This window comes from Leucopleurus acutus (genome assembly GCF_964270905.1).
Source record: "Leucopleurus acutus genome assembly, chromosome: 17".
NCBI lineage: Eukaryota > Metazoa > Chordata > Mammalia > Artiodactyla > Delphinidae > Leucopleurus > Leucopleurus acutus.
Genome location: NC_139159.1, coordinates 47,324,912 through 47,346,866, shown reverse-complemented (window position 1 = coordinate 47,346,866; position 21,955 = coordinate 47,324,912). Strand labels below are relative to the sequence as shown.

Sequence of the window (21,955 nt, the reverse complement as noted above, 5' to 3'; positions counted from 1 at the left end):
TGGGCAAGAAGAGGCATTGATCAGCAGCAGCATCCAGAAAGAGAGGTGTTACAGAGGCAGTTCTTGACCATGGCCTTGAAGCGCTGTCCTCAGCCAGCTGCTCCTGTGAGCAGCTGGTCAGCCTGATAGATCTGGAAGGAAAGAACATTCATAGGGTCATAGTTAACTTCCCTTGTTTTGACTCCAAGCAACCTGCTACATTTGAGCTTGCTTTCCAAGGTGCCGGTGAACGTAAATATCCCATCTGTTTGGTGGTTGATTTTCTCATTGTAAAGTAATTCCTCAACGCCCTGGTTTTAGTATCAGTTTCTTGTGCTTTGTTGGCCTGGGTTAGCTTCTCTGTGAGGCAGGTTTTTTAGGTCCAAAATGTTAATATAGTCATGGTTTTCTTTCTGAATTATTCTTTGTTCACTGATTTTCAAGGAATTATTTTTATTAGAGGTTAAATAATTCCATTAGTTTAAATATCTATTTTGCTTTTGTCTGTTAAAATGTTTTTCAAATTGAATCCAAAAATTATAAAAATAAAATCCTTGTTTGTTGCTTAGGTTGCCTAAACTGCTTAATAATAACTCTTTTTTGTTTTTGAATTTTATTCCATCATATACTGAGTCGATTTTGCTTAAAATACCTTAAGCAATGGCCCGAGTCAGTCTTAAGCCTAGTCTGTTTTGTCCCTTGAGTTTGTGGTTTGTTTTTGGCTTTATTTAACATGTTGTTTTCCCTTTTGATTTTTCATTCTGTCCAAAATGATTCGTTTGTTTTACTCTTTTATCCTATTGCCATTTTCTTACGTTCTCTTTTGCACTGAATTCTGCTTAGTAGAGTCTGAGTAATTGCCAGAAATTCTCTATTTGATTGTCATCACATTATCTTTTTTGTGCAACTCCATCTTGTGTTGATCTCTGCAGTAGTTTGCCTCTCAGTATCAGGATGTTTCAATCTCTAGATCCCATCTTTAAGATTCCTAATTGAAAAAACCCAAGGTCCTTCACATGAAAATCCATTTGTGGAAAGCTCCATCTGTAATTTATTCCCTCTCGGCATAGCTCCTCAATAATGTTTTTGAGCTCCTTGTGGGGTATGAGAGGTCGTTATAAATCATCATTTTTTCCTCCTTTCGCAGGAAAAAAAAAAAAAACATTGGATTGCTTGAACTTGCTCATTATTTTTCTTCTTCCTCATATGAACTCAGATAATGATGTTCTATGTCTGCTAGAGCTGTGAAGTTATGAAAACAGACTTCTCTTTTTGCTGAAGTAAATATTTTGTGATTTCTGAAAGTGTCCCATATCAGGGCATTTACATTCCTTTTGTAAACTCCTCTAGGAGCTCTTTGCCTTAGCTTTTTGGAGCACAGTTTCATTTCATTTTTTTATATGAACTCCAAGGATGAAATTATTGAGCTCAGTTGAGAAGATCCCATGTGACTTGCTATTTGCCTTCAAGTACAGTAATATGTTTTTTGTTGTTGTTACAGCATAGTGGACATCTGTTCTGTTGTGTTCAAGATTATCTGTGAAGTGATTTTGGTCTCTTTGTGGTCCAGACACTGCATCAAGATCCATTAGTACCAGTTAGTTTTATGTCTCATGATGCTTTAATGTTTCTCCTTCATAGTTTCTCCTTATACTTTCTCATGAGGACAAGTTAACAAGCTTTTCCCAACTAAACTCTTACCTCTTCTGGTTTCCTAATCCGACTGAAGTTAAATTTAACATTTGAAGTTTAACTTTGCCCTTTTCCAAATAAAGACTATTCAGGATGTAAACAAACAATGTTAAAGAAAAACTTACTTGCCCTGCTCCTGTAGTTTGACTTTAGTTTAACTATTAAAAAGAACTTGGGCTTCCCTGGGGGCGCAGTGGTTGAGAATCTGCCTGCTAATGCAGGGGACACGGGTTCGAGCCCTGGTCTGGGAAGATCCCACATGCCGCGGAGCAACTAGGCCCGTGAGCCACAACTACTGAGCCTGCGCGTCTGGAGCCTGTGCTCCTCAGCAAGAGAGGCCGCGATAGTGAGAGGCCCGCGCACCGCGATGAAGAGCTTGCCACAGCTAGAGAATGCCCTCGCACAGAAATGAAGACCCAATACAGCCAAAAAGAAAGAAAGGAAGGAAGGGAGGGAGGGAGGGAGGGGAAAGAAAGAAAAAGAAAGAAAGAAAGAACTTTACTGTAGCCGTATTTTTAAAAATGGATGCCAGTTATACAGTATTCAAGTAAACTGTGTTATAAACTGGCATATTCTGGCCCGAATTAGTTTATTCTGGTATGTGGCTTTGCCTCCAGTGAGTACTTGAATTAGTTGGTGTCATTTGCTTTTTTCCTACTTTATTTCTCTTTGTTTGGTAATCGTGATAGGAAAAGAGAATTATCTTTGCCTTATACTCAGTGGTATGATGATAAATGTTTAATAACCACCTCTCTGGGCGGTGGATAAGCAGCCCTGATTTGTAGCTTTTGCTGATCTCTGCGTGTAAATACTCTCTCCGTGGATGATTACAAGCTGCCAACATGGCGTTACTGAGCACAGAGTTGGGAGGAGAGGTGCAGCAGCCCACCATTATACAGTATTTTCCACCAGACAGATAGAATAGAGGTAAATAACCCCAAGAGCATGGACAGTCGTAAAACAGTAAAATCATTAGGAAGTAATCGGTTTTGAGTATTCATCATCTTTGTTTTTAATATAATTTGCTTAATTGTAAGTTTATATAATTTTTGATAGTGACTGAATTTAACAACCTACTCACCAAGTTCCTGAAAATTCGTGAATTAGCTCTTGTAAGCTGGCTTCAGTTTACAATGGAGGAAGAGATAATGACAAGGGTAAAGGATCACTCTGATCCTCTCAATTGTATATTTCTCTAATGTTATCGCTGGAGACCCTGACCCTCCACCTTCACATTTTTCCTCTACCCTTTAGAGACTGCCAGTGAACGCCTCGCTTGTACCTAGCAAAGAAAGCATGGTATCTTTGCTCCAGAATCTCCACAGCCTGCACAGTTTGTTTAGTATAAACTGAAAATAAAAGGAGTTTAAGAAAAATCTTTGTATATTTCAGTAGCCAAAGTTGTTTTCGTCTTTTATCTTTCTAGTGTATGAAATAGTGTCATGGGTTTTATGGGATATTTCTTCTTCTCAGGGGCCAGTGAGGTCTTTGTTGATACTACCCTGTCAGTCCATCTGGCAGGATCCTAATGCTACCTCCCAATAAGTAGAAGGAAATAGCAACAGCAGACAGCTTTATATTTCTTCTACTCTCTTGGTGGGCATGTTGGACAGTTACTAGAAGATGGTGAAAGATACATATCTTTGTGTAGCCTTACATGATTAGAGTTACTTCTTTTACTATTGCAGTGGAGTAATGGGTCTAAGAAAAAAGGATTTGCTAAAAACGCCAAATGCTGAAGCATGAATGTTTTCTCCTAATCTCTGGAATACTTTCATAAGTTATTTTGAAAATCTTCTTTTTAAATGTCCCCAGTTTTATTAACCTGGTGATATGCTCTGCTAGTTGTCCTATAATCTGGTATTAAGATCTCACAGCATATAGGTTTTTACACATCTTGTACCTAGTTTACTGAGGGACTCATTTTACATCATACAGTTCTGCAGTTGGCCTGGAGGTGACAGCAGAACATCATGCAATCAGTGTTACCAGGCAGTCATAGAAAGATACATATACATGATCATTAAAATAAATACATCAAGACAAATTATGTGAAACTGTTCCATTAACATAACTAACAGCTGAAATGTAACATAGCAGATCAACACATGTGCTACAGCATTTGGTGTTATTCTTGATTTTGCCTTTTAAGGCTCCCCAGAAATTGTTCTTATTTTCGTTGGAACACAGATGAGCATCAAGCTGCAGCTCATCCAATGGCCCCTACTTATGGAAAAGATGCTTTCCCAAAGACTGTGCTCACCTTTGGCACAGCGAAAGTACTTCGTTGGGTACAGCATGATAATTGGAATCTAACCCCATAGCTGACATCATTTAGTCTTTGGTACAAAGAGAAACCCAAATAGCACAGAAAGTTTTGGAGGCTATTTCATTATTTTTTTGCTTTTTACACTGTTAAAAACAAGAATAAACTCAATAAACCCCAAATTCTCCTTCCTCAGGTATGTTCATCTAGACTTTATGATGCAGTAAGAAAACATCAATACATTTCAGGGTCTGTGAAAATCAATATAATGTCGGAAAGCCAAGCCTGGAATGCATTATGATATATTTGAAAGGAGATTGGAATCCACTTTCATCCAAGAATATGCTCATCACATACACTTTCAAAATGATTTTGAAAGCTATTAAGTGGCAATGCTGAAACCTTGCATGGAAAATATTTTAGCATTGGAAAAAATATAAATTGCAATGGGAAATATATTTTAATTTGAGCCATCTCCTATGTAGTGCAATACAGTTGTTGTGTGCAGAATATTAGCTCTAAGTAATGAAGCATCTGAGATTTCCTTGAAAGGCAAGCAGAAACATTTTTGTATTTCTTCCTATAATTCCAACAAGGTCATGTGTATTAAAAATAATTTAAATTAAATATTGTTAGTCATCTCACTATCCTTTAGAAGGCAAATGTGTATCAAAATCTCTCTCTCTCTCTGTCTTCATTTCTCCCAGTTTGTTTCTCCATTCCACTTTCCAGTTCCATTCTTCCTCCTGTCTCCAAGGTATCTATCCTACACCTTTTTTTCTTCATAGCCTTGAGAGTTTAGCTAAACAAGAGAATTAACTCCCAGCATTTCAAGACTGTAAGAGATGTTTCAGGGGGAGGCATGGCTTTTTTTTGCATATCTAATACAGATGCCAGGAAAAGTGAGTCACAGGCACAGGTATAGAGCAGGGCCGGGCAAGCCGCCCATTGTGCATTTCCTGCTTACATAACCTTTGAGTGTCTCCAGGAGAGATGGGGTTTAGAGAGAGCCATGCTGAGTGCAGTGCCAGGCAGTCTGATCACAGACAGGCTTGTATCCCTTCTCAGAAACTTCCCTGCTGGGTTGTTAAAGAATCATAGGTTAATGTTTAAACTGGAATCATGTCGGCCACAGCTGTTTGTGAGTGAATCTCCACTTTAATGTGAATCTGAGTAGCTGACTAAGATATGAAGGGAGCATTGTCCCCTCCAACATTAGCTACATTGTTATTTAGTCAGTGGCTGAAAAGGAAGAACTGGGTGGCCAATAAGAAATCAAATGATGCAGGATACTTAAACGATGTTTCTAACCTGTGACTAGACTATATTACTTAGCTATAACAAAGCATAATCTTTATAGTTCATTATAAAGTCAATTAATATCAACTTAGAAATGATTTTCACCATCTTTATATAGACCTTAAATGTGTTGTTTAGCTTTTTAATTTTGTTCCATATATATGATTACATCCCTTATGTTTGTTATTATATAGTCAGTTGGTCAGTTATCCACTTAAAGATTATCTCTGGATTATTAGAAACACATATTAGAAAGACATTCTCAGATGTAATGCCAAAATTAAGTTGAATGTACTATAATTTTACTGTGTGGCCTAATTAAGGATGGATAAATCAGTTTTCTTCTCCTTACCCCTGTAACCACTTTTGTCCCCACCCTCCTAGGGAGGTGAGGAAGAGGGAGAGACCAGAGACCAAGCCTCAAAGGAAGCCAATAAACACCCACAATGTGGGCTTTCAAGACCCTTTCTAATGCTTCCAGTTCTGTGATTTTATAATAAAACTGGTAAAGAGTCAAGAAGGCGAGGGGAGTATACTACTCTTAAGGATTATGCTAGTTATCATAGCGGGGGTTGATACTTGAACAAAGAGAAGTTACTTAGGTGATAACGAACAATGTTCTGATAAACGAGCTGCCAGAAAGCAAAAAAAAAAAAAAAAAAAGTGGGAGGGCGAACAAATATACCTACATTTAGGTACAATCAGAGAGAGGAAATATTTTAAAATTTCTTTTAAGATTTTGATTTAGAGCATTTTTTTTTTAACATCTTTATTGGAGTATAATTGCTTTACAATGGTGTGTTAGTTTCTGCTTTATAACAAAGTGAATCAGTTATACATATACATATGTTCCCATATCTCTTCCCTCTTGCGTCTCCCTCCCTCCCACCCTCCCTGTCCCACCCCTCTAGGTGGTCACAAAGCACCGAGCTGATCTCCCTGTGCTATGCGGCTGCTTCCCACTAGCTATCTATTTTACGTTTGGTAGTGTATATATGTCCATGCCACTCTCTCACTTTGCCCCAGCTTCCCCTTCCCCCTCCCCATATCCTCAAGTTCATTCTCTAGTAGGTCTGTGTCTTTATTCCTGTCTTACCCCTAGGTTCTGCGTGACCTTTTTTTTTTTTTCTTAGATTCCATATATATGTGTTAGCATACGGTATTTGTTTCTCTCTTTCTGACTTACTTCACTATGTATGACAGACTCTAGGTCCATCCACCTCACTACAAATAACTCAATTTCATTTCTTTTTATGGCTGAGCAATATTCCATTGTATATATGTGCTACATCTTCTTTATCCATTCATCTGTTGATGGACACTTAGGTTGCTTCCATGCCCTGGCTATTGTAAATAGAGCTGCAGTGAACATTTTGGTACATGACTCTTTTTGAATTATGGTTTTCTCAAGGAATATGCCCAGTAGTGGTATTGCTGGGTCCTATGGTAGTTCTATTTGTAGTTTTTTAAGGAAGCTCCATACTGTTCTCCATAGTGGCTGTATCAATTTACATTCCCACCAGCAGTGCAAGAGGGTTCCCTTTTCTCCACACCCTCTCCAGCATTTATTGTTTCTAGATTTTTTAATGATGGCCATTCTGACCGGTGTGATGATATCTCATTGTAGTTTTGATTTGCATTTCTCTAATGATTAATGATGTTGAGCATTCTTTCATGTGTTTGTTGGCAGTCTGTATATCTTCTTTGGAGAAACGTCTATTTAGGTCTTCTGCCCACTTTTAGATTGGGTTGTTTGTTTTTTTGTTATTGAGCTGCATGAGCTGCTGTAAATTTTGGAGATTAATCCTTTGTCAGTTGCTTCATTTGCAAATATTTTCTCCCATTCTGAGGGTTGTCTTTTCTTAACAGGGAAGTCTGTGAAACTTCAATCCAACTTCTAAATAAAATATTCCTGCTTTGGGATTTTTGGCTTTTGATATCAGCTATTCAATTCATATGATTTCAAATTAGACAAATGTGTGTTCCTTAGAAAGGAGTTTCCTCTGCCTTTCTTTCCTTTATTTTTAGCTTTAAATATGTGTTGAGCACCTCCAGGAGTCTTGTTTTAGAGAAACTTTCATTTTGTCTAACTGGTGGCAGTTAAATATAGAGAGACCATATAATTTATCATCTGAATCAGGATTCTTTCGAAAATAAAAGGGGAAATATAAATAATTATGCCAGGATAGTAGGCTTAAACCAGAATGAAACCATATGGCTACCCTAATTGTAGCTCCTTGGGGTCGTGGTATATGCAGTTAAATCGTTTGTGGAAAAAAACAGACTCAGAGAAAGAGAGATCAGATTTGTGGTCACCAGAGGTGGGCAGAGTGTGGGGAGGGAAAATTGGATGAAGGTGGTCAAAAGGTACAAACTTCCAGTTATGAGATAAATAAGTACGAGGGATGTAACGTACAACATGACTATAGTTAGCATTGCTATATGGTATATATGGAAGTTGAAAGTAGATCCTAATAGTTCTCATCACAGGGAAAACATTCTTTGTCTTTTCTTTTTGTTTCTATATGAGATGATGGATGTTAACTTATTGTGATAATTATTTCATGATGTATGTAAGTCAAATCATTATGCTGTACACCTTAAACTTTTACAGTGCTATATGTCAATTATATCTCAATAAAACTGGAACAAAATAGTCGAACAGCAACAAAAAGTGTACATGGAGCCCTGTGGCTTTATAGAGCACAGTAGGACTGTGAGGTCAGGAAGTAGGTAGTAGCCTGGCAAGGGTCTGATCTAGCTTGGACAGAAGACTGTGTTTTATTATGGTTTTTGTTGGGATGGAACTGCTGCCCCTATTTCCTCCTCATATTTTTATATTTGTCAGTTTTTCCTTGTTTTATTGTAGAGAATTAAATTCATAGGACTTGCATTTGAGGAAGAAGGAGAGGAAAGTGGGGAAGAGTCAAAGAATGTGCTGTGAATCATATGAAAACTGGAAAAGGAAAAGATAATGTGTTATATTACTGAGTCATTGAGTTGGAGGGTCCATAGGCTATCCATGTAGCTATAATAAGTAGGCAGCTAGAAGCAAAGGTTTTCAGTTCAGGAAGGAAATCAGGTCTAAAGCTGTATATATTTGTGTTTCTTCCACATATAGTTGATTGTGAAGTCTCTGAGAATGAATGAAGTCTTTAATTCATTAATTCATTCTAAACTTATCATTATGCTAGATGCTAGGGACACAGTAATAAACAAAGCAGACCAAATCTGTCTTCATAGAGTTTATACTCCAGTGCGAGAAACATACAAATACAGGGACCTATGGGCACACATAAGAATGATACCTAAGCCAGACTTCAGGAGTCAAGGAAGACTCAGTCCTTTAGGATGAATAGAAGCCCAGCAAAGGGGAAAAGAGGAGGAGGGTGGAGTACAGAGAGGGCACAGAGCACATACTGTGAAAGTCCTGTGAGAGAGTGCCCGGCATGTGTGAGAAACCGAAAGAGTGTGAATTAGGAAGAAAATATAGTTGAACGTAGAACTTTAATGAATGCCTTCCTTTAAGGGGGGGATATGGAGGAAGAGGAATCAACAAAGGAGCCTAAGTATGGAAATAGGCAGCGAATCAGGAGAAAGTGTTGAAGGCAGAGGAGAGAGTCAACAGTGTTAAAGCTGCATAAGGGAACTTCCCTGGTGGTGCAGTGGTTAAGAATCCACCTGCCAATGCAGGGGACACAGGTTCGAGCCCTGGTCCGGGAAGATCCCACATGCCGTGGAGCAACTAAGCCCGTGCGCCACAACTACCGAGCCTGCGCTCTAGAGCCCGTGAGCCACAACTACTGAGCCCATGCACCACAACTACTGAAGCCCGCATGCTCTAGGGCCCGTGTGCCACAACTACTGAGCCCACGTACTGCAACTGCTGAAGCCCCATGCCTAGAGCCCATGCTCCGCAACAAGAGAAGCCACCACAGTGAGAAGCCCGTGCACCTCAACAAAGAGTAGCCTCTGCTCACCACAACTAGAGAAGGCCTGTGTGCAGCAACGAAGACCCAACACAGCCAAGAATTAAAAACAAAACAAAGCAAAAAATGCCGCGTAAGGAATCAAGTAGGATGAAGATTAAGGAGAGAAACCATTGAATTGGCAATTACGTGGTTCTTAGTAATCTGAGACATTAGCTTCTTTGGCATGAGAACCAGATTGCAATAGATTGAGAAATGATAGAAAAGTGAGTATGAAGATTTGTTGGGAAGGGAAAGAGAGAAAGGGTGATAGTTTGTGGACAAAATGGTGACAATTAGAATAGGAGAGATTCTTTGTTTGAACACCTTTGAAGCATTAGAAAGGAGATGAAATCAAAGGAAAGGTAGATTAAGGGCGTAATTGGTGTTGCATGGTGCTGGGGAAATGGAGTCAACAGCACGCATGAATCATTTAGCCTTGGGAAGGAGAACTTTGAAACATCAGAGAAAGAGAAAGATTTAGAAGAAAGCTCTTGAGGGGACAGTTGAAGGCATCCATACCAGTGGTTTCTCCCAGTTGAGTGGAAGATAAAGTCCACTGAATGTGGAGAAGCCTAAGGGTACAGTTGGGAGCTCTAAGGAGCATGGCAAAGTTTAGAAATAAACAAAATCTTGCCAAGTTTTGTGGTCACAGCTGAGGTGGGTTTTTTTGTTTTGTTTTTTTGTCATTGTTGTTGTTTGTTTTTATTTTGAAGAGTATTTATAATTGAACCAACTATCATAGCTTTTATTGGGAGCTTGAGTATAGAATTGGAAAAATGAACGAATGATTAAGGTGACCCAAAATTTGGCCTCAACAAGGCAGAAGATCGAGGTGGGAGGAATTAAGAATGTTTTAAAAGTGTAGTTGCAGTTTTCAGTCCAAATTGTATAAGAAAGTAAGACAAAGTAGGTGGTGCATGATTTATTTAGAGGACAGGAAGAAACTGCAGATTGTGCTGAAAGTAAAGCAAAGCTTGGTGAGAGGTGCAAAAAGATGAAGAGTAATGGTCAGAGCGAGAAAGCTGTGCTATTAATATAGTAAATGGTAAAGTAAAGTGAAGGTCATTCTGAAGAAAATCATAAAGCAAAATTCCAGAAGGTATGATAGAGTATATAAATGGCATCTAGGGTCTCATAGGACTGTGGGTAGCAGTAGATTTTAAAAGACATGAGGAGTGAAGGCAAGACTGAGAGTGTAAAGGAAAGGAGTAGATTTGGGTGTCCACCAGAAGCTGACAGTCACTTCTATCACTGTTATTCTAGTCACCATTTCAGCCTCTTTTGTACATTACCCTCTTCACTGTTATGCTTTTAAATCAAAGGAATCACCTTGATGTCTGTACAAAGAGTTTGGTATGTGGCACACCAAGTCTCCTTAAACTACAGTTCTGAATGTAGCTGACTCAGTGATAAAACAGTTGCTTTATTTTGCCATTAGAGGATATTCCTGCCCCAATAAAACCTGACTACTGATTTTTTTTTCTTTTCTTTTCTTTTTTTTTTGCTAAATAGGAACTGATTTTAACTTAAGTGATTTGGGGGGTCAGATTTACTTTCCTTTGGGGTATATTTGAAATTACTGAAACAAATTCTAGAGACATTTTTTAATGTTGTTAATTTGATCACGTTAGTTTTTAGTTTCTTAATTTACCTTAGTATAGACATTATTTTAATTAGTTCACTTCTTAAAACTTCCAGTTTAGAAAATGTTTGAGTAGATTTTTGTTTGTTTGTTTGTTTTTTGCGATACACGGGCCTCTCACTGCTGTGGCCTCTCCCGTTGCGGAGCACAGGCTCCGGACGCGCAGGCTCAGCGGCATGGCTCACGGGCCCAGCCACTCCGCAGCATGTGGGATCTTCCCGGACCGGGGCACGAACCCGTGTCCCCTGCATCGGCGGACTCTCAACCACTGTGTCACCAGGGAAGCCCTAAGAGTAGATTTTAATCTGATACAATCTTAGCTTGTTAAACAGGTTAAATTTAGGTCATTCTTCTAAATAACTCCCAAGGTTAGGAAAAATTGCCATGTGTGTCTGAAGCAAATTTCATTTAAAATATTTTAGAATCATTTGGTAAGAGTATGGTTCACTTTAGACTATTAAATCCAGCAGGCTATGTACCTATATTTGAGAGAAGGGAGTTTCCAGACTGCAGATTATCTAATTAAATAGAACATCTAGAATGGCTTTTAAATATGCCCCTTCTCCTGTATTTCACAACCCTTAGGAAGAAAGAGATGTTCTTTGCTGCTCTTCAGGACTCATCTTTTAATAGCTTCAAAAATTTTGGAGTTGGGGCTTCCCTGGTGGCGCAGTGGTTGAGAGTCTGCCTGCCGATGCAGGGGACACGGGTTTGTGCCCCGGTCCGGGAAGATCCCACATGCCGTGTAGCGGCTGGGCCCGTGAGCCATGGCCGCTGAGCCTGCACGTCCGCAGGCTGTGCTCCGCAACGGGAGAGGCCACAGCAGTGAGAGGCCCGCGTACCCCAAAAAAAAAAAAAAGAAAAAAAAAATTTGGAGTTGGCTCCATCTGCTCATTTCCCCCCTCCTTAACCTCATTAATGTTATCTAAAGACCTTTACAGTTCTCTTTATCTTCCTAGAAAATTTCAATACATGACTCATGAAATTTCTCCCTACTTTTTCTTTTTTATCACCTTGAAGCTTTTCCAATACCCAAACTAATAATCCTTATAACATATGTGCTAGAGTGTTTCTTAATTTACCCAATTCCAATGTCTTTTATCTCCATTTCTCCTAAGTTAACTATAGGGATGGCCATATACCAGAATTCATCATAATTTGGAACTACTCCAGCTTAAAATTTTTGAACTCTGAAATTTCCCTTTCAGATCGTAATTTCAGATTAGGCCACTATCTTCCATTCATTCATTTAGCAAATATTTATTGAGTGCCTATTATACACTGAACTTTATAGTCCTCTCTTTTAACTATGCTACATGGGCTTCTCCTTTATCTTCACTTCTAGTTCTTTGATACTCTGCCCTGCTTGTTATTGTATTACTACCCTGACTCTAATCTCATGTGCTTTTCTACCTATAATGGACCTCATGGTTGGTCATTTCAACTGCACTTTAAATCTGAACCTTCAATTCTGACTTCTTTTCCTTAGGCTCTTTTACGATTTCCTCTGACCTTATTCATTATTATTATATTTTACAATCAATATGTATTGATATTTCCCTACATGTTTATGCTTTATATTGTTCTATATTCCATCCTGCTTTTGTCTAGGGCCTCCCTTTAATTAATTAATTAATTAATTTAGTGTAGGTCTGCTGGTGACGAATTCTGGTTTTGTTTATTGACTTACGACATCTTTATTTCCTTTTTATTTTAGAAGGGTATTTTTTTTTTTTACCAGGTATAGAAGTATAGGTTAGCAGTTATTTTCTTTGGGCCCTTTAAAGACTCAAGGCAAGAGTCTATATCAGGTCCACCCCTGCTCTTAGAGTGTTTTGAGAGCCTGGGGTGTTTATAGGGGCTTCCCTACTGGCAGATCATGAACTATAACCCTTGTCCTCTCAGCGCTGAGAAACGTCCAAATACTCCAATTATAGGTAATTATAAGGACTTTGGCTGTTATTCTGTGTGAGGTGGGAAGTCACTGGAGAGTTTGAATGGAGGAGTGATACACAAGGAAGACCATGAAGAAGCAAAGAAGAACCTGAGAAGACCAGTTAGGAGACTATTGCAAAAAAGCAAGCAAGAGATGAGGGTGGCCTGTAATTTTTTGTCTGGCTGTTAAAATAACTTCCAAACTGCCTCAAATCTTGATCTACTCAAACCGTTTTTCCCGTATGATGCCACAGTGATTTATTTCTAAAATTCATATCTAAAGATGTCACTTCTCAGAGATTCCCCATTTTATATCTTTAGGTAAAATTCAGATTCCTTACCAAAGGAAAACAGATGATATCCGTGCTGTGGAGCCTTCCTCCCTTTATATCCTCCTCTCTTATTCTACCTCTTTCCTTTAGCCAGTGTTCTCTACTTGGAGCCTAGACGCTCTCTATAAGGTTATAAAACCCCCTTAGGCCTCCATGCCTTGGGCCATGTTTTCCTTCTTCTTGGACTGTCCTTCTCATCAACTCCCCTATCTTGTCTGACTTACTCCAACTCATCTTTAAAGATTCAGATTAAAGACTAGGAAGGAGCTTATCTTTCTCTTGCAAGAGTTTCTGAACCTTTTCCTTCCTCATTCCAAGACAAAAATGAGTCTTTTCTGTGGATTCAGTACAAATCAATAAACATTTATAACATCTGCTCTCTACCAAAACAGTTTTTAGGAGTTGGAGAATCAGAGAGGACTAAACTGCAGTATTTACTCTCAAGATCCTTGTTCTAGAAGAGAAGACACATGATACATGATTGCATTATAGTGTGTTAAGTGTAGTAGTAAAAAGCATGATCTTGGGAGGAGGGTATGAATGAAGGGCTCCTAGAAGAGGAGAAATCCATGTCGGTTTTTAAGAATAAATCAGAGTTTATGAGGCAGACAAGGTGCATGGGGTAGGGCATATATACAAGATTGAAGGAACAATGTGTGCAATGGTATAGAATGGCAAACATCAAGGTTTAGGGAATTACAGAAAAATGCGTATCTGAGTGTAAAGTTGAAAAGGTGATTAATGGAGGTGAGCTTAAAAAGAAAGGCAATTATTGAAGATCTTATTTTCAATGCATACCTTTATTGTAGTACTTATCATACTGTGTTGTAGCCACTGGTTTTCATCTCTTTGTCACACCAAATGGCTCCTTCAGGGCAGGCATTCATTAATCTTTACATACATAGCACCTATCCAAGTGTCTAAGCTGCAGTGGGTACATGGTAAATGCTTATGTTATTAATGTGAACCCTTTAAAACTTTTAAAAGATTATTTTACATAAGACTATTATTTGGTATTTGGTACAAATATCTTTCTATCTGTCTACCTATCTATCTTATCGCCTGGGTGGAATCTAGGCATTATCAGTTCCAAAGTCTAAGTATAAAAATAAAATTGAAATAAAATGCAATTAATTAGAGATTCTTTTTTTTAGATAACTATTTATTTTGATATACTGATGTAAATAGAACAGAATGAAGAAAAAATTATGATAGAGATCAGATAATCTTTAAAATGGAGGAAGGAGTGTGTCGCTTTTGGGAGAAATCACCAATAGTCTTTCTTTTTTTAATTTTTATTTTTAACAGCTTTATTGAGGTTTAATTTACATGCCATAAAATTCATTAATTTTAAGTATGAAACAATAACAAAAACTTCAGTTAAATTTGATGTGCAGAGCATGACATATCCAGTATGTAACATTTTAAAAATTAAATGTTATTAAATTGCTTCTCAGATTTAAATTGCTGTTATTGAGAGACAAGACAAATGAGTAGAATGGAATAGACATTTATGCAGCTTTGTCTAGGAAGCTAGAAGTTCCATGTACATCTTTCCATTCACTTTTATTTCCTTCTTGTATCTCTTCCACAGCATTGGACACCAGATGGAGACATTTAAGAACTCTGGAACTCAGTTGGGTAGGGGAGGTAGTCTGTTGGGTCTCTAGACTGATAGTCAGTTTTCAGCCCTGGTGAATTCTTGCCTCTTTTTCCCTAAAAGGCATTTCAAACCACTTTGGAAAGTAACACAAATGTGTTAGAAATGTCATGAACATAAGGAAAGGAGACGTATAACCTGGAATCAATCATAATAATACATAGTAGTAATCTGAGAAAAAATAGAATAACCAAATCACGTACACTTATACAAGATACAGTGACTAGTTGACTAATAACCAACAAAGAAATAGGAAAAGAAAATGAAAAGCAAAGGCTTTGAATAAACACGTTGCTTTGTCTTAAGTAGTTTCACACATCTTTTCAAGAAAAAAAATTACTTGAGCTTATTTGCCTTCTCTTAACTTTCTAAAAATGGCTTTGCTGAGGAATCTACTAACCATTATGGTTTCTTCCAATATCCTCTCCTTTCTCTCCCTTCTCCCTTAGTATCTTTTTGCCACATACATTGCTCCTTCAGCCACTCTTGACATTGGACTCCAACAGGAAAAGAAAAAAGAAATTTATATGAAAATACAGCCGCCATTTGAAGACCTTTTCGACACAGCAGAAGAATATATCCTTCTTCTCCTTCTTGAGCCTTGGACAAAGATGGTAGAATCAGACCAAGTTGCTTACAGAAAGGTATTGTGGCACTGATGAATTGTGTGTGAACAATTCAGGTTTACTCCAAAACTGATGATGGGCAACATTGTTAACTCGCAAGAGAGAAAAGCTGGAAAAGATTTCATGTGGGCCAGGGACTCAGAGTTAAGATTTGGGCAGACACAAAATTGGGGCAGGGAAAGTATTTATTAACTTAGTTTTTGCCAGTTTCCCTGTTGTGTCCTAACAAAAGGCTAAAATTGATGTCATTTTAAAGTCTGTCTACAAATATATCAGCAGAGAAAAATTTGAGTTTTGGTTTCCTGTGAACCAATAAAATATGCCATGTTAATATACTGGCTTTGTCACTTCTTGCCATTTCTCAGCAGTGGCTTTAATTTTGATTAATGGAAGGAGGCTGTTTATTTTTATTCTGGATGAATTACAGTAAATATTACATCCATGGAAAATATAAACATTTCATATATACTGTGGAAAGCACATTCTCTGACTTAAAGCACCCTCAGATGTTCATCAGGTCAGACTGCTTGATTTGATAAAAGTGTCAACACATCTTTTTTCATTCCAAAAGAGGTCATTTTAAGTCTCAGGGCTTGACTATTTTCACTATTCTTATTGATGGGTGGAGGAAATTTCTTTAAATGTTTATTTTGAATCACAAATTAAAACCATTTGTGGGTATTTTTAATATTATGTTAATGCATGTACCCTGTACATGAGGTCATTTCAGGTGGATCCCTGCTGTCTCTGTATTGCACTTCTTCATTCAGATCTCCTGAACAACTTCTTGGTCATGTCTTCTCGCAGAAAGGATGGGTGAGGTAATTAAGATGAAATTAATACCAAGCACCTCGGATAGAGCCACCTTATTGGATAGTGACCAACACAACCCCACGGCTTACTAAATTCATTGACCAAACTAATGAATTTTTCAGTCCTGATTTCTTTTTGTCCTGAAAAATTAACACTTGTATCCTTTCTACTACAAAAATACATATTTTACACTAGGAAAATTGAGATATTATATGAAATTAAAAAAAAATATCTCCAGGGACTTCCCTCGTGGTCCAGTGGTTAAGACACCGTGCTCCCAATGCAGGGGGCCCAGGTTCAATCCTGTCAGGGAACTAGATCCCACATGCCGCAATGAAGATCCCACACGCCGCAATGACGATCCCACACGTGAGAGCAGAGATCCTGTGTGCCGCAACTAAGACCTGACGAAGCCAAATAAATAAATTTTTTTTTTAAGAAAAGAAAAATTCTCTCCAGTCATGATTTTATTATTTTTTAAACTAATTAAATTTTTTTTGGCCACGCCTCCCAGCTTGCGGGATCTTAGTTACCCAACCAGGGATCGAACCCATGCCCTCCGCAGTGAAATCACAGAGTCCTAAGCACTGGACAGCCAGGGAAGTCCCCAGTCATGATTTTAAATACAGTATATGGTATAGAGGAAAATGGATATAAGATATGGTCCTAGGATGACAAAACAGATTCAGAATTATAACTAACTTCCCTAAACCAAGAAGTTTTAGCATTAGCAGTGATTCTTACGAAATGCCTGGGACAAATTATACACTCTTTTTAATAAGAGGAAAAATAAATTTCTCTTAATTCTATAAACTTCTTAAGTTCAGCCCAGAGGACTTCTCTAAAAGTCCAGCTGACTGGATTATGTAGACTCTTTCCCAAAAAGGATAAACAAGAAGATTTAACCAAAATTAATTATTAAATACAGCAGTTCTCAGTCGGCTAAACTGATCTTTCTCAATAGAGAAATGGAAAATGATCTTGTTCTCCTGACTGTATGAAGCAGTGCAATACACAATCTGAAGGCTAAGTCCTACTGTGAGGTTTAATTTGTGAGGTTTAAAGACTCTCCCCTCTCTTGCTATAGCAATAAAACCTTTGCTCACAGACTGATAACAATAGCGTCCAATCATTTTTTTGTTCTACTGAGGATTATTTGGTCCCTAAAGCTAAGAGTGCCTATCTTCATGACTATTATCCAGTTATAAAGAATAGAAGATGGAGAAGTGATCCACCCAACATGTTTGCACTGTCTGCTAGTTCACATAGGGTGTCCAGAAAGGAGGAATGATCTTTGGTGGCATTATAACATTACATAGAAATGTATACCTTTTTTAACATCTGAAGCCTGACTTTGCTGTAGCTAATGTTTTGTTTTGTTGGGTTTTTTTTTAACATATTTATTGGAGTATAATTGCTATACAATGGTGTGTTAGTTTCTGCTTTATAACAAAGTGAATCAGTTATACATATATATATGTTCCCATATCTTTCCCTCTTGCATCTCCCTGCCTCCCACCCTCCCTATCTCACCCCTCTAGATGGTCACAAAGCACCGAGATGATCTCCCTGTGCTATGCGGCTGCTTCCCACTAGCTATCTATTTTACGTTTGGTAGTGTATATATGTCCATGCCACTCTCTCACTTTGTCACAGCTTACCCTTCCCTATCCCCATATCCTCAAGTCCATTCACTAGTACGTCTGTGTCTTTATTCCTGTCTTACCCCTAGGTTCTTCATGACCTATTTTTTTTTCTTAGATTCCATATATATGTGTTAGCATACAGTATTTGTCTTTCTCTTTCTGACTTACTTCACTCTAAATGACAGACTCTAGGTCCATCCACCTCACTACAGATATCTCAATTTCGTTTCTTTTTATGGCTGAGTAATATTCCATTGTATATATGTGCCACATCTTCTTTATCCATTCATCCGATGATGAACACTTAGGTTGCTTCCATTACCTGGCTATAGTAAATAGTGCTGCAATGAACATTTTGGTACATGACTCTTTTTTGAATTATGGTTTTCTCAGGGTATATGCCCAGTAGTGGGATTGCTGGGTCTTATGGTAGTTCTATTTTTAGATTTTTAAGGAACCTTCTTACTGTTCTCCATAGTGGCTGTATCAATTTACATTCCCACCAACAGTGCAAGAGTGTTCCCTTTTCTCCACACCCTCTCCAGCATTTATTGTTTCTAGATTTTTTTTTCTTTGCGGTACGCGGGCCTCTCACTGTTGTGGCCTCTCCTGTTGCAGAGCACAGGCTCCAGACGCGCAGGCTCAGCGGCCATGGCTCACGGGCCTAGCCGCTCCACGGCATGTGGGATCTTCCCGGACCGGGGCACGAACCCGTGTCCCCTGCATCAGCAGGCAGACTCTCAACCACTGCGCCACCAGGGAAGCCCTGTTTCTAGATTTTTTGATGATGGCCATTCTGACTGGTGTGAGGTGATACCTCATTATAGTTTTGATTTGCATTTCTCTAATGATTAATGATGTTGAGCATTCTTTCATGTGTTTGTTGGCAATCTGTTTATCTTCTTTGGAGAATTGTCTGTTTAGGTCTTCTGCCCATTTTTGGATTGGGTTCTTTTTTTTGTTATTGAGCTGCATGATTTGCTTGTAAATTTTAGAGATTAATCCTTTGTCAGTTGCTTCATTTGCAAATATTTTCTCCCATTCTGAGGGTTGTCTTTTGGTCTTGATTATGATTTCCTTTGCTGTGCAAAAGCTTTTAAGTTTCATTAGGTCCCATTTGGTTTGTTTGTTTGTTTGTTTTTATTTCCATTTCTCTAGGAGGTGGGTCAAAAAGGATCTTGCTATGATTTATGTCATAGAGTGTTCTGCCTATGTTTTCCTCTAAGAGTTTGATAGTGTCTGGCATTACATTTAGGTCTTCAATCCATTTTGAGTTTATTTTTGTGTATGGTGTTAGGGAGTGTTCTAATTTCATACTTTTACATGTACCTGTCCAGTTTTCCCAGCACCACTTATTGATGAGGCTGTCTTTTCTCCACTGTATATTCTTGCCTCCTTTATCAAAGATAAGGTGACAATATGTGCATGGGTTTATCTCTGAGCTTTCTATCCTTTTCCATTGATCTGTATTTCTGTTTTTGTGCCAGTACTATACTGTCTTGATTACTGTAGCTTTGTAATATAGTCTGAAGTCAGGGAGCCTGATTCCTCCAGCTCCATTTTTCGTTCTCAAGATTGCTTTGGCTCTTCGGGGTCTTTTGTGTTTCCATACAGATTGTGAAATTTTTTGTTCTAGTTCTGTGAAAAATGCCAGTGGTAGTTTGATAGGGATTGCATTGAATCTATAGATTGCTTTGTGTAGTAGAGTCATTTTCACAATGTTGATTCTTCCAATCCAAGAACATGGTATATCTCTCCATCTATTTGTATCATCTTTAGTTCCTTTCATCAGTGTCTTCTAATTTTATGCATACAGGTCTTTTGTCTCCCTAGGTAGGTTTATTCCTAGATATTTTATTCTTTTTATTGCCATGGTAAATGGGAGTGTTCTCTTAATTTCACTTTCAGATTTTTCATCATTAGTGTACAGGAATGCCAGAGATTTCTGTGCATTAATATTGTATCCTGCTACTTTACCAAATTCATTGATTAGCTCTAGAAGTTTTCTGGTAGCATCTTTAGGATTCTCTATGTATAGTATCATGTCATCTGCAAACAGTGACAGCTTTATTTCTTCTTTTCCGATTTGGATTCTTTTTATTTCTTTTTCTTCTCTGATTGTTGTGGATAAAACTTCCAAAACTTTGTTGAATAATAGTGGTGAGAGTGGGCAACCGTGTCCTGTTCCTGATCTTAGAGGAAATGGTTTCACCACTGAGGATGATGTTGGCTGTGGGTTTGTCATATATGACCTTTATTATGTTGAGGAAATTTCCCTCTGTGCCTACTTTCTGCAGGGTTTTCATCATAAATTGGTGTTGAATTTTGTCGAAAGCTTTTTCTGCAAGTATTAAGATGATCATATGGTTTTTCTCCTTCAATTTGTTAATATGATGTATCACATTGATTGATTTATGTATATTGAAGAGTCCTTGCATTCCTGGAATAAACCCCACTTGGTCACGGTGTATGATCTTTTTAATGTGCTGTTGGATTCTGTTTGCTAGTATTTTGTTGAGGATTTTTCCATCCATGTTCATCAGTGATATTGGCCTGTAGTTTTCTTTCTTTCTGACATCTTTGTCTGGTTTTGGTATCAGGGTGATGGTGGCCTCGTAGAATGAGTTTGGGAGTGTTCCTCTCTCTGCTATATTTTGGAAGAGTTTGAGAAGGATAGGTGTTAGCTCTTCTCTAAATGTTTGATAGAATTTTCTTGTGAAGCCATGTGGTCCTGGGCTTTTGTTTGTTGGAAGATTTTTAATCAGTTTCAATTTCAGTGCTTGTGATTGGTCTGTTCATATTTAATATTTCTTCCTGGTTCAGTCTCGGAAGGTTGTGCATTTCTAAGAATTTTTCCATTTCTTCCAGGTTGTCCATTTTATTGGCATATAGTTGCTTGTAGTAATGTCTCATGATCCTTTGTATTTCTGCAGTGTCAGTTGTTACTTCTCCTTTTTCATTTCTAATTGTATTGATGTGAGTCTTCTCCCTTTTTTTCTTGATTAGTCTGGCTAATGATTTATCAATTTTGTTTATCTTCTCAAAGAACCAGCTTTTATTTTTATTGATCTTTGCTATTGTTTCCTTCATTTCTTTTTCATTTATTTCTGATCTAATTGTTTATGATCTCTTTCCTTCTGCTCAGTACCACCAAACCAGCTTTACAACAAATGCTAAAAAAACTTCTCTAGGCAAGAAACACAAGAGAAGGAAAAGACCTACAATAACAAACCCAAAACAATTAGGGAACTAGGAATAGGAACATACGTATCGATAATTACCTTAAATGTAAATGGATTGGGCTTCCCTGGTAGTGCAGTGGTTGAGAGTCTGCCTGCTGATGTGGGGGACACGGGTTCGTGCCCCCGTCCAGGAAGATCCCACATGCTGCAGAGCGGCTAGGCCCATGAGGCATGGCCGCTAAGCCTGCGCATCCGGAGCCTGTGCTCCGCAACGGGAGAGGCCACAACAGTGAGAGGCCCGCGTACTGCAAAAAAACAAACAAACAAAAAAAGTAAATGGATAAAATGTTCCCACCAAAAGACAAAGACTGGCTGAATGGATACAAAAACAAGACCCATATTTATGCTGTCTACAAGAGACCCACTTCAGACCTAGGGACACATACAGACTGAAAGTGAGGGTATGGAAAACGATATTCCATGCCAATGGAAATCAAAAGAAAGCTGGAGTAGCAATTCTCATATCAGACAAAATAGACTTTAAAATGAAGACTATTACAAGAGACAAAGAAGGATACTACATAATGATGAAGGGATCGATCCAAGAAGAAGGTATAACAATTGTAAATATTTATGCACCCAACATAGAAGCGCCTCAATACATAAGGCAAATACTAAGAACCACAAAAGGGGAAATTGACAGTAACACAATCATAGTAGGGGACTTTAACACCCCACTTTACCAATGGACAGATCATCCAAAATGAAAATAAATAAGGAAACACAAGCTTTAAATGATACATTAAACAAGATGGACTTAATTGATATTTATAGGACATTCCATCCAAAAACAACAGAATACACGTTTTTCTCAAGCGCTCATGGAACATTCTCCAGGATAGATCATATCTT

The 21,955-nt window shown here is 38.1% G+C and overlaps 1 protein-coding gene across 1 annotated transcript in view; it reads left to right on the top strand.

Annotated features, from left to right (window-relative positions):
• The window catches only part of RGS22 (regulator of G protein signaling 22), a gene marked incomplete at both ends in the record, with an annotated part of 157,068 nt that overhangs the window by 94,292 nt on the left and 40,821 nt on the right, over positions 1-21,955 (top strand). The window contains 1 exon segment of the mRNA XM_082858451.1: positions 15,226-15,420. Coding sequence (XP_082714577.1) covers positions 15,226-15,420 — 195 coding nt within the window.